At 42.8% G+C, this 13,721-nt stretch overlaps 1 protein-coding gene across 1 annotated transcript in view; it reads right to left on the reverse strand.

The window, feature by feature from the left end:
* MAN1A2 (mannosidase alpha class 1A member 2) overlaps positions 1–8,471 on the reverse strand; it is a 182,496-nt gene extending 174,025 nt beyond the window's left edge. The window contains exons 1-2 of the mRNA XM_041754200.1: positions 8,335–8,471; positions 7,586–8,169 (exon numbers count right to left, since the gene is read on the reverse strand). Coding sequence (XP_041610134.1) covers positions 7,586–7,887 — 302 coding nt within the window. The 5' untranslated portion in view covers positions 7,888–8,169; positions 8,335–8,471. The remainder of the gene's footprint in view (positions 1–7,585; positions 8,170–8,334) is intronic.
* Positions 8,472–13,721: the final 5,250 nt, after the last annotated feature.

Here is a 13,721-nt window from a genome sequence, read left to right on the forward strand (position 1 = left end):
ATAGGAACAAACTCTGCCATTTTTTCCCCGAACATACCTATGATAAAGTTTAATTTATAAATGAGACACAGTAAGAGATTAATAACTCATAATTACAATATACTATAATAAACGTTATACGAATGTGGTCTCCCTCTCTTTCTCAAAATACTGCACTTATATTGTACTGCACTCTCTCTTCTTATGATGATAATGATGTGTGATGATAAAATGCCTACATGATGAGAGGCAAATGTAGGCACTGTGACCTAGCGTTAGGCTGCTACTGACCTCCTCAGGAGGAGGATCATCTGCTTCTAGAGTGTGGGTGACCACAGGTAACTGACCTAGAAAAGTGAAACCGCGGTTGTGGGGGACTACTGGAGATATTTCGTTTCTGAGGTGCCAACTTTCAGCACGATATAAATTTTATAGTTATATTTGTAAAAACTGTTACTAATACCTAACTTACAAGTCTGACATGAAGACTAAAGGTTAAATGTGCAAAAACATGTATCACATGCTACTGTTTTCTTCCTTTTTTTCCTAAAGAAGGAGAAATTCAACTTAGATACATGTACAGGAATAAGTATGTTATAGACAAGGCCAAAAAGAATTACACCCTCACTTTAAAAATTACTTTTAATAAAGGGCCTTTATTAAAGACTACACTTCTCACTTTAAGACATCATTCCTCCTACTTTAGCATCTTACCTCTTAATTCTTCCTTGTGTTTTGTTTATACCTTCCTTTATGGAATTTGTCACCTTGCTATGCACATCATTTATTCAACAGGTATATACTTGCATTAAGGACCAAATATACTTTAAGCATTGGACATATAAAGATAAAAGACAGTCAGTCATTTGCCCTCAAGGAGCTCATGCTCTTTTAGGAGAGACAGAGAAGTAAGCAAAGACACTAAAACTACAATCACATACACATGAAAGATAAAGTACATGGGGGAAAAAAACACTACCTACAGGCAGGGGAAGTCAAGGGAATAAACCCATAACTGGATTTGGGCAATCTCAGCTGTAATGGATAAATTAATATTAACAAGAACCCTGTAGATCAGAAAATACTATTAGGAAAAAAGATTAAATGCAAATCACTCAAAGTAACTGAAGCACAGAATTACAATAAATAATGCTGATAAAAATAAAATCTAATTTCAAACTACATGTTACAGAGACTACATGACCTACATAAGACAATGTTAATAATTTGGAAGTAATATTCTTAGACTGTATGTTTGATCCTTTAAAATAAGAAAATCCAGAAATATTAACAAGAGTACAGAAACATTTCAGAGCCCTGGAACGCTTCTTATAAAATGCAAGAGAAATTCTGGAAAGGCCATTATAGCTTTTAAAGCAAATAAAGTAATGCTTGAACAAACCTGATTTCCTCAAAACATTTAACTTAATCCAATAAATATGTTAACATATTAACATTCAATTTCTGGAGCACCATACAGTATGTCATCTCCTCAAATTTCCAACACTCACTGACAAACATGGAAATCAGAATTTATACATGCATACAAATGCATTCTGCATTTTAACCATATCATTCTAGTACTTTATTCGTTTCTGAGAAGAATTAAAAATATACTGACATAATCAGTGATTTTATAATGCTGAACTAATAAAAGTGAGGTCTCTGTCACTTGGCCTAGGATCAAAATGAGACTTTAAATAAGAATATACAGGGGATCCCTGGGTGGCGCAGCGGTTTGGCGCCTGCCTTTGGCCCAGGGCGCGATCCTGGAGACCCGGGATCGAATCCCACGTCGGGCTCCCGGTGCATGGAGCCTGCTTCTCCCTCTGCCTGTGTCTCTGATCTCTCTCTCCCTCTCTCTGTCATGAATAAATAAATAAAAAATCTTTAAAAAAAAAAAATAAGAATATACAAAATGCCATCTGGTGAACAGTGCCAAAATACAACCTCTTCCAAATCACTATCAATACTTATGAAAGATGCACAACATGATAAAAACTCAGGTTAGCAAAGAAATAAGAGCCATCATGTCAGAATATGGAAGAATTCTTTACTGATAACCATACTGATTGTACAGAATCAAGCCTTACCTTGTCCAACAAAAAATACCCAAACTGCTACCCTACCCCAATGTAACTGATCTCAGAGACTAAGGGTCTGTCCCAAATGGGAAAACAGACCAGAGACCTCCACACAATCAGAGCACCCACTGTTCAACATGCCTGTCCCCACCGTCTCTTCCCAATTCTTACTTTTATCTATCTGACCAGTTAGGTTCAGAGAGCAACTCCTGGAGGATGGGGGAAGTGCGTGGGAAACAGGATGAAAAATTGTTCTCTAGGTGGTAGGGGACAAGAAGAATCTCAGTAGCTGTCCATGAAGCCAACTATGCTCTGAATTTAGGAATTACACAAAAATGTACTCTAGCACCAAAGGGTTGCCAGGACTAAAGATGCTACTGTCACAGCAGAATAGAGGAAATTACAGAGATGACAAGGGTATTCACTTAATAAAAGTAGACAAAGTATATATGCATATATACACACACAATAAAGATATGGACATCAGACTGTTGATAAGTATCAAGTATAAACAGACATTACTTTATTCACATCTGAATAAAGGGAAGTGGGAAAATAACCATGAGCCAAAGATGGAAAATACAAGGGAAAGTCCAGCAGACTTAAGAGGATAAAACGATGTTACTCCCCCCTAACAGGAGCAGAATGCCCTAACAACGGGCTAAAGGCAAAAAAAGGCATCAAGAGGGATGAGATAAAGATATTAAAATCAGAATGACAATAGTGAGATTTTAAATCTCTACTTTCCAATAAAAAGCAAACTGAATCAAGCAAAAAATGCAAATCACCACATGAAAATCTTGAAAAACTCACTAAAGCACACTGCAATCTGGACTAGACACATTTCAAGTTCAAAAGGGACATATCATTAGTGACTAACCCACTGGCCAGCACAGGTTTAGAGTGATTACGTCCAGTACCATGTCTCACAGCTAGTTAGTAAAACCAAGATGCAATTTTAGGTCCTCCGAACTCCAAAGCTTGTTCTTTCTGTTTGAGGAAACCATCAGAAGTTAACATATCTTCTAACATTCAATTCATACGAACAAAATCATGACTAGAGGATGAAACTTATTAGCAATTCAAATAAATATTTAAAAAACAAAACCACAAAGTGCATTTATATAACCCCACCATTATCTAAAATGCCAGTTTCAAAAGTGAAAAATCCCTAAGAAAAATTTTAATTAGATGGGTAGGTCTATGATGTACACAAATTGTGAACATGATACTCCAGGTATATCAGCATATATTTATAACAACATTAATGGGTTTTATAACCAATACCTATTTTGGTCACTTTGAAATCACAGATGTTAAAGATGAAGGTCATCAATATTAAACCATGCACTTTACATTATTACCACCTGAAACCATGGATTATTTGTAAGCCACCTAATGGAAAGGAACATACAGGTCTTCTCATGAAAATACTTTATCTTAAATTCATGTAATATCAATTATATAAATTAAAATATTAATTCTGTATGGTATGTAATTCCTAGTAATCCGTAGCCATGCCACCCAGAAACTGGGAGTTACCGTGGACTCCCTCCTGCTCCTCCCTAGCCCCTGTATTCAATTAACTATCAATTTCTGTGAAACTTAACACTTTAACATCTCTTGAATCAACAGCTTTTCTCCACTCATTTCTCTCCTTCTCCATGATCACCACAGTGGTCTAAGCTAATGTGCACTGTGACCTAGACTTGCCTAATTTCACATTTCCTCCTGCTCCTCTCCAATCCAGTGTTTCCAATGCAACCATGGTGGTTACTTCAATCTTTAAAAAATGATTATGTCACTGCCTCGCTTTAGTGAAAACCCTTCAGTGACTTTCCATAGTTCTCAGGATAAAGACCAAAATACTTAAGTACAGACTCTCCAAGATCCCGCCCATGGATTCCCAACTCAACAATCACCAGGTGAAATGCTGATTCATTAGATGTACTTATCTGGCAGTTTAGCTGAGCAGCATAAAATGAAGAGCACATGCCCCTCTAGAGGGAGTGCTGCTGCCCAGATCCAGCTCAGGGTTGCCTTCTGAAAATACACACTTGGGTGTTGCCAGAGTCTCCGATTTTTTCAAGAGAAATCAGAAATCCAGACTTTCACGTGACATCAGATGTCTCCTGATACATGAAGGCTGGCAACTAACTTCTACTTTTCCTCGAACAACAAGGAGGAAAATCTGACCTCTCACATAGTCTCCTCACCTCACCCCACTCTGCTAAATCTCTACACCAGCCATTACTAAACATATCTCAGATCCTCAGTGATGCCAGGTTTTTTTCTTAGGGTTCTCTCACACATGTGGTGTCCTCTGCTTTGACCCACTTTTTTCCCATCTCTCTACTTCACTTAGGGATCCACTTGTTAGAAGTCTCTGAGCCATTCATTGCTTCCTCAGTGAAGCCTTCCCTATGCCCACTGCCTGCCCCTCAACTCCAATCCACAGGATAAATCACACCACGATGTGCTCTGACAGCACTGAGTACAACTTCATAACACTTATCACACTTTGAAAATAAATCTATTTATTTAATGCCCATCACCCCCCTACTTGGGAAGCTCCAATGAAAGCAGGGCTTGACACGCAGTAGACCTGTAATACACATTTGCCGCTATACCTACTTTGGTTAGAAAATGTACCTTTAGACAACAAGGTTCAGGTATACTTTTTAAAATATTAACTGGGCGTTATTCTGTATGTTGGTAAATTGAACACCAATAAAAAATAAATTTATTTTAAAAATAAAAATAAAATAAAATATTAATCTGGACCTAACTTTTCGGAAACAGGTACAGTATTTAAAGTAGTCTCAAAATTTAAATAAGTCAATTAAAACTATAGTAATTGCTAATCTTTACTGAACACTCTGCATGTACCATCTCATTCAATACATCAATCCGTAAAGTAGAAGCCAACGCCATCCAGAGGAAGCAGCTTAGGCACAGAGTTTAAAAATTTCAAGATCATCCATCTAACCAGTGACAAACTAGGGTATGTATGAATCCTTGGGGTCGAGACTCTAGAAATTGAGCACCTAAACTACAGTACTACATTAACTCACTAATAAAGAAAAGTCAATTCAACAAGTACCCCTTAAATACTGTGAATAAGAAATAATGGCCATGATTCATTTTCCATTACTTAGCCATTAAAGTAAGGCTCCTCACCCTGTACCCTTCTACACACACAAAATTAAGATAAATTATCAACTGTATTTTTAAAATTAAGATTTTTTGAACCATACCCAAAATAGGTATGATTTTAGCACCAACTAGTTACATTAAATTATCTTTCTGAACAACCTTTTTTCTGAACTTTTAAATAAGCAAATGTTTCTACATTAGTTTGATGTTTCATGTCCCACATTTTAAACTTATTTGGATGGTTTCTATTTTGAAACATATTTCATTGCCCAAGTTAGAAACTGCTACAGACTGTGCTTTCAGATATGATAAGCAACAATCAGTAACTTACCAAGAAAATACAAAAATAAATTCTTGTAACCACAGAAGTATGTACTGAAGTAATACAGGGATCCCTCTTCACCTGAACCTTCACTCTGAATCTTTGCTTTCCAAAATTCAGGAACTAAGTAGATCTGAATAAATTTTCTCATATATCATTTGCCACCTGGGCTCTTGCCATCCAAAACTCATCCACTTCCTTACTATTAGTACTCAATAATGAACCAAAGCTCCAAAAACTCAAGAACTGAACAGTTTTGGATAACAATGCACAAAGCATATGCATTCACAGGTTATATAAATTTAAGAATTCTTGTTTAAGAACTTTAAGTAGGCTTTTTTTAAATGTAAATAAGATGGACATACCCATATTCTCATTCAGATCTTTTTTTCCAAATCTTAAATTTTAACTACACTTAACTGAGAATTTTTTTGGTGAATGTTTTTAAAATAGAATGTTGCCATACACTGTATGTTTTTTAACCTTTAGAACACACTTGGAACGTAAAGAAAACTGTTGAGTACATACATGACTGATTAGTGTAATAACAGAGTTAGATAACGTTAATGTGTGGCTCTCAAATCTGAAGCCAGTCATAAACACCCTTTATTTTCAAATATTTATCACAACTTGTATAAAAATCACAGGAAATAAGGTTCTCCAGGAAAACAGTACTTTCGGTATCAATTTTTCAGCAACATATTACACAGATCACATCAGATTTTTCTCGAAGTCACAAAGAGCAAAGAGCAAACCAAAAGAAACTGATGAGAAAGAGTACAGAAGTTGAAAATGATGGCAAAAAAAAGTCCAAATTTGGTTACAAAATAATGGCTTCAAACAATGTTAGAAGTAACAACTGCTCCTTAAGATTCAGCCAAAAGTCAGAGAATCAGGAAGCAAATAATGAATTAACAAGATTGAGAAAAAGGAAAAACCAGCTGTCATTACAACACCGCATTATCCCAAGTATTTAACTTAGGCTCATATTTGAACCTAAGCTTTCTCAAAAACCTCGTGCCTGATAAAAAGTTAGAACTAATGTCAGTTGAAAACAGAATTTAAGTATGTGGGGGTTTTTTTCACATACTTAAAAATTATTTTAAGAAACAGGAAAAAGGAATTTAGCAGGCCCAAAAAAAAAAAAAAAAAAAAAAGTAGGTTTGGGAAAAGTAAACTACTTTCCCAAACTCTTCTTTTGACACAAACTGCAAAAATGATTTAAAGAGACAGTCACTAGGGCTCCTATTTTATCCTAATTTGGCTATACTCCCCCAAAAGCTCTCCTCAAATTTGGTGATCTGAAAGAATGTGAACCCTTAATCAACCAAATTGCAGAAGTTACAATGACACACTGCAACCCACATATTAAAAGGAAATAAAAATTAAATTAAAAAACATAACCAAATCTCGTTATAAGACACAAAATGAAATGACTGTAAGATTCAGCGATATTTTTAACAGAACTGATTTCCATATGGAACACGAAAACAGGTGCCCTGAAAATAACAGAAATCAGGGGGTATTTTTGCGTGCAGAGAAAGGACAGGAATATCCTGCCCATAGTCTGGCTTCCTAAAAAGCTAAGATTCCCTCCCAAGCTTTAACTACAAGCCAGAGGATAAGAGCCCTTTGGGAGAGAACAAACTCCTAGGAGCTGTCAGGATTCACTGGGTCTATTTCAGAGGGTGACACTATGAGTGAATGCAACACATTCTTAAAAAATGAAGGCGCAGCATATGTGATCCTTTCTTTTAAATTTTCAGACCTCCCAGTTGTTCACTTCAGACCTACCATCTCCGAACACAAATGTTTCTCCTATATAAAACAAAGGACCTGGACTCAAATGAGGGTCTAGAAGCCCTTCCAGTCGCTGATTCTATTATTCTACCAGTTTTGAAATAACTACTCTATAACGATCCAGGGAAAATTACATTTTGCTGCAAAACAAACGAACAAGCAAACAAAAAAAGGCAGATTTGATGCAATAAACCATATCTCGCTCTGCCAAATGCTAAAACCCAAACTTCTGAAATAAACAAACCTGTGTCTATGTTCATCAGGTCCATGGATCAGAAAGACTCCGGGGTTTTTAGCCCCTTTGCTGGCATCTACGTGAGGAATTAATACATCTTCCAAACCCAGATCAAAGCGTTTGTGTTTTGAAGAGTCTGGAAGGAAGAAGAATGCTCCAAAACACAGGGTGATGAAGGCACTTAGGATAAGGAGGAGGATAAACTTCTCGGAAAGTCTCAAGGTAGCCCTGTGGTGTGGGAAGGAAGGCGGTCCCAGGTTCAGAGGTGGTATCCTTCGTCCAGATAAGGGCAGCAGGGCCGGGGTAGTCATCGTTTACGCTCTTGCACAGAAAATCTTAAAAAGTTCTCATCTTACATCACATGTACAACACATCGAACAGTCTCCAAAACCTTGGCAAAAATGGAGAAACTCGATTTTGCTCCTCTTAGAGGGCTGTTGTGCTTTTTAATAGGGCACCTCTTTCACGCTCCTCCAATTACATTCAAAAACGTGTGTGGCCCCCACACGCTCACTAGTGTGTGTCCTGTGGTATTTTCTCTGCCATCCGGCTTTCAGTACCTCCTCGGGTTACCACGAGTCTCCTCTTCATTCCTAAGGGCAGATGAGGCGAGCAACACTGCAGAGAGGATGCAAGGTGGGGTCTTCCATTCCCGCACCCCGCAGAGAGGCTCCAGGGTGGCCTCCCGCCCCCAGACGGGCGCCTGACCAGATCCGGGCAGTGGCGGCAGGTTCACTCCGCCTGCAGAACCCCTTTACCTCGGTGGTGGAAAAATGAGGGGCTCCTCGGCAGTCGGCCAGCAGGGAAGGAGGCAGGTCTCCCGCCTCGCCTCGCCGGGAAGGCGAAGCAGCGGCGCCGGGCCAGGTCCGGGAAGGGGCCCTCGCTCGCCCGCGCCCGCCGACGCCGCCCCCGGCTCCGGGCTCGGGCTCCGGGCTCCGGGCTCCGTTCCGCCGTCGCCCCCCCGACGGCCGGCGCGAAGGGCATCCGCGCCCCGACAGCCTGCGCCCTCGCAGCCGCCGCCGCTGTTGCTAGCGCACGGGTCTGGCGGGGAGCGGAACTTCCTCCTCGCGCGGCCACTGAGAAGCCCCGGCGTGTGCGGGGGGAGGGGAGGCGCGGCGGCCGCCCCCGCCCGGCTCCTCCTCCCGCCGCCGCCGGAGTTAACCCCGGCGCCCGCTGCCCGGACGCGGCCGCCGCTGACCCCGCCGCGCCCGGCCTCGGCGGCCCGGCCCCCGCGGCTCCGAGGCGTGGGAAGAAGCCGAGCCGCGGCCCCGCGGCCCGAGAGCCCGGGGCAGGCGCCTGCTCATTCCTCGCTCGGCGCTGAGGGGGCGGCGGCGGCGGCGGCCCCGGGCGCGCAGGAGCGGCCGCGCCTCGGCCGGGCAGAGGTCAGCGGCGGCGGCCCCGGCCCCGGCCCCGCCGGCCTCCGCGAGGGCCTCCTCGGCGCCGCCTCCGGTCGCCCTCAGCGGCGGGCGGCGGGCGGCGGGTGCGGGAGAGGCGGCGCGTCCGCGCGGCGCGGGGCTGCGGCCCGGTCCTCGGCCCCTGCCGCCCAGGCCCGCCGAGCGCACACCGCCGAGGGCCGACGCCCGTTGGGCGCACGCCTGCAAGGGGCCGGGGCAGCGGGCGGGGGCGGATGGCGCGGGCCGGCCTGCGCCCCGACCCGCGAGTGGGCGTCCCCGGGCGCCGAGTGTGAGGTGCGCGCGCACGCTCGCGGCCCCGCCCCGCCCCGCCGCCCGCCCGGCCCGGCCCGGCCCGGCGGGGCCCGCGCTCCGGCCTCGCGCCGCTGCGGGCTCCGCCGCCCGCCGCCCCCGGGGATGCCCTGCCGCGGCCGTGTGGGCCGGGGCCCCCCTGCGCCCGCCCAGCGCCCCCCCCCCAGCGCCCCGCGGCCGGCTCGGCCGCTGCCAGCGCCAGTTAGCGGCGTCGACCCGGCCCTGGGGGGCGGGGGGCGGGCCCGGGGCGCGAAGGTCTCGCCGCAGTTGAGGCTCCCCTCAGTGACCGGGCTCTGGCCTCGAGTCCTGCTCGGTGGCGTCTCCGCCTCCGCCTCCGCCTCCGCCTCCGCCTCGCTGGACACGCTCGGTCCCCGGAGCGCCACGGCCGCGCCGCGCCGCGCCTCGGGCGTGTTCCGTGCAGCCGCGTGCACGGGGCTGGGCGCCGGGGCCCGAGCATCACTAGGGAGCGTCGACCACGGGCCCGCCCGGCTCTGCTAAAAATGGCGGCCGTGCCCTTTCCGTGGGGCTGCCGAGGCCCGGCTGGCAGCAGCCCTCGTGGCCTGTCTGAAAGCAGCCTCCTCGAGGTTTTCCGTCATCTCCTCACCCTCGCCACCACCACTCCCATTAAAAATAAGTGTGAGCCCGAAGGTGCTGAAATCCAAAAGGGCAATATCGCCTAAATTCAGGCCTAGACGCAATCTAGTCCGTTCCTTCATCTGTAAATATTGAAAAGAGCCATGTTGTGATAAAGTCCAAAAAAATTATATATATATATATGCAAATATATATGTATATATGGTGTCTTGCAACTTCCACGCAGAGTATTATTCTAATATCAAAATAAGTTGTCATTCTCTCAATGCATCCTTACTGATCCTCACTAGGGATGTGGGGGAGGAGGCCCTTAAATGCCAGGGGAGAAAAATGAAGTCTTAGCTCAAAAAAATCAAGCAAAAAAAAAAAAAAAAATCTTCATGCTCATTGGCACAACTCAAAGCACATTCCAGTCTGCACTATTTTCAGAAGCTCTGCACATCTACCTACCTACCATAGGACAAAAGAAGTCATTGTCGTTCACCATGCTTCACCAAATCAGAGATAAAAATATTAAGGGGGGGATCCCTGGGTGGCGCAGTGGTTTGCCGCCTGCCTTTGGCCCAGGGCGCGATCCTGGAGACCCGGGATCGAATCCCACGTCGGGCTCCTGGTGCATGGAGCCTGCTTCTCCCTCTGCCTGTGTCTCTGCGTCTCTCTCTCTCTCTCTGTGACTATCATAAATAAAAAAATTAAAAAATATATATTAAGGGATAAGGGAGGGCCACCGCTCACCAGTTGACCCAGTCAGGCTGGCAGTAAAGTGTGCTGAATCCGAAGTGGGGTTCTTTGTGTCGGACACTTGTGAAGAGTGGTCAGATTAAGAAAGGCCCTCCCTCGGGCAGCCCGGGGGGCGCAGCGGTTTAGCGCCGCCTTCAGCCCAGGGTGTGATCCTGGGGACCCAGGATCTCGTCCCGTGTTGGGCTCCTTGCCTGGAGCTTTGCCCGTCTCTGTACCTCTGTGGGTGTGTCTCTCATGAAAAAATAAATAATTCTTAAAAAAAAAAAAAAAGAGGCCCTCCCTTCCAGAAGTGTCTATAAATGTGCCAAATTTATGAATAAGTTTCTAATGCTGAGCTTCTCTGGAAGCCAAAGGAGAAGAAACATGGGTTTCCTACTGGTGAGGTCATTATTTTCCATGAAAAGATGAGGGGAAATAAATATTGAGCTGTGAATGACATAGCAAGTTATGTGAGTCTGGAAAAGTAAATATCTAAGTTGACACCAAATCATTAACCACAGAGAGATCAATCCTAGGAAACCTGCTGTAACCTAGTGTGACTTCCACAGGCTCAACCTCATAGCCTTTGGAAAAGGCTTATATGTGCCCCTTCTTTCTAGCCTTTGCCTTTCTGCAAAATTCATTTCTCCTTCACAAGAGTAAAAACATCATTATTTAAATTTGAGGTTGTTGTAAATTTCCAAACACAGTCTGCAATTCTAAAGCCATTGACGATGCTATCAGTTATTTTATTATAATCCTAAACAAGCACCAAAAAGTAATGTGTAAAAAAAAATACATATATATATTTAGTATGTGTGTGCATTCTCTTCTAGAGACTAGGTCCTTTTTAAATAAGTTGTGAAAGAATCAGCGGTATTTTGTTGGGGTTTTTTAAAGCACGTTGCAAATGTATTCATAAATTATGATTACAAGTTTATAAAAATATGCATATAAAAGATTAAAAGGGAAGATTTGAAAAAGAAGTATACCTGTTAACATGTTGGTATTACATTTGATCTTCCCCATGTGTTCAGTCTGTGTTACTTTTATTATTAAATAAATAAATAAATAATGTTAAAGAAACTGGTACTTGAGAAAGTTGAGGTCAGATTTCAAATAGGTAGACTCAGTTGTAACAAGGTGAAAACACATCTGGGAGCAATCAACAGAAAGAGAGTACATGAAATATATATATATATATATTCCATATATCTATATATGGAATATATAGATATGTGTGTGTGTGTGTATATATATATGGAAATATCTCATTCTAGAGAATGCAAAGAGAATATCTCATTTTCAAAGAGTAGTTATGCTTTATTCAAGATTCCAAAGTGGCAGATAAAGCAGTGATTTCTCTTTTACAAATCCTTATACATTCATTGATATTTCAGTAAATATGACTTATTAAATTCCTAACAAGGCAAAATTTGCTCCTACATATTTTGGATTTATGGAACCATTACTGAGACCCACTTACATATTACAGTGTAAACGTTATTTAAATTTGTTCAATCGTATGTTAACTTTTCATCATCAAAATAATTTTAACATGTATTATATACCCCCCCACACACATATATGCCATCTAACTCTGTTTTCAGTAAAATTGAAGTTATATGCTAGAGAAAAATATACATACATACCTGATACGCAAAAAGAGGCTTTTGATTTACTTACATAGCCCGTTCCTTCTTAGTTTCAACTGGTTCCCAAATATCCAAGAAAGATGTTAGAGGAGAAATTATCAGACGTGACCACTAAATGCATAGAGAACCAGGCTTTGGCCCTATTCTTTCTGTTTCCACATTTTTCTATGAAGCTTTCTTCCTCAGAGAGCAGGGACAAACTGAAGTTCAATGTTATGAAACTCTCAAGTTAGCTCTATGAAAATCAAGGAAGACATGAATCTTCAGGTGTCTCACTGAACCAAAGTCTTTGAGGTTCATGTGCTCATAAAAGACACCTTTGTTGAAGGACTACTATGCAACATACCATACGAGGTGCTGGAGATTTGGAAAAATAAGTCAGAATCCCTCTTTCAATCAGCAAACAGTCTGGTGTGGGGAGATAGCTGAATACTGACAATTACAAATACAAATGCGGGGGCGGAGAGAATGCTGTTAGAATAAAGCCCCAGGGTTTCATGGGAACACTAAAAGGGCACCAGAGTGAGGGGAATGAGATTGGGAGTGTGCGGGGAAGGTTCCTAAATCAAGTGTCACCTGGACTGAGCCTTTAATTAACTAGGAAGAGAGAAGGGTGGTGTTCTAACTTGGAGAACAGAGTACTCACAGGAACCCCTTTGCTGCTTTTTCCCCATCACTTACCCAGAGCCCTTCCTTTCTTACTCTTCCAGTAAACAGCTGCCTATTCCTAATCGCCCAATACTCTCAAACTGAAAAAGTGAAAAATTAAAATTTTAGAAAAACCTATTATTATGTAAACAGATTTCTGGGGCCTCTCCCACAGCCCAAGACAGGGCCAAGCAAGAAGGAACCTAGAAACTTAAGCTTCATTGGGCTCATATAAATTACTTTTGCCCTGAATCCAGTCATATCCAAGACTAGTTCATCCTTTGAACTTCTCAGTTACACAAGCCTATACATTTCCTTTTTCATCAGAATTAGTTTTTATAGCTTGCCATGTAAAGAATCTTGAATGATACACAGTATGTCTGCATGGAGGTGCTCTGGATGCTGATAGAATATAAAGAAGCATCAGTAGTTTTACTAATGTAAAGAACCACTCTTTCAGGTGACCAACAGGCTTGGGACCGGGGCAAAAGTGGGATAGAACCAAGAGAGAACAACTGTCCTCTTGAGCGGCTGGAGGAGAAGACCTATAATTGAAAGGGCTGGACACTAGTGACAGCAAGAGCTTAGCAGCCCCTACAGGAACCTTCCAATGGATGCTCACATCCACCTTTATAAAAAGCAGTCCAATATGAAAGGAAGTTAATCATTGTTTATAAATCCTCGTATTAAAGGTTTTTTTAATCCACTCAAGGCAGTTAACTTGAGAATATGTTTCACTGATTTATATGTTCATTCCTTAAATATTATTGAGCATACACTCTCTATGGATGGTATACTGTGTTCTAAATATCCATAGGTGAATAA

This window comes from Vulpes lagopus, chromosome 5 (assembly GCF_018345385.1).
Source record: "Vulpes lagopus strain Blue_001 chromosome 5, ASM1834538v1, whole genome shotgun sequence".
Lineage (NCBI taxonomy): Eukaryota > Metazoa > Chordata > Mammalia > Carnivora > Canidae > Vulpes > Vulpes lagopus.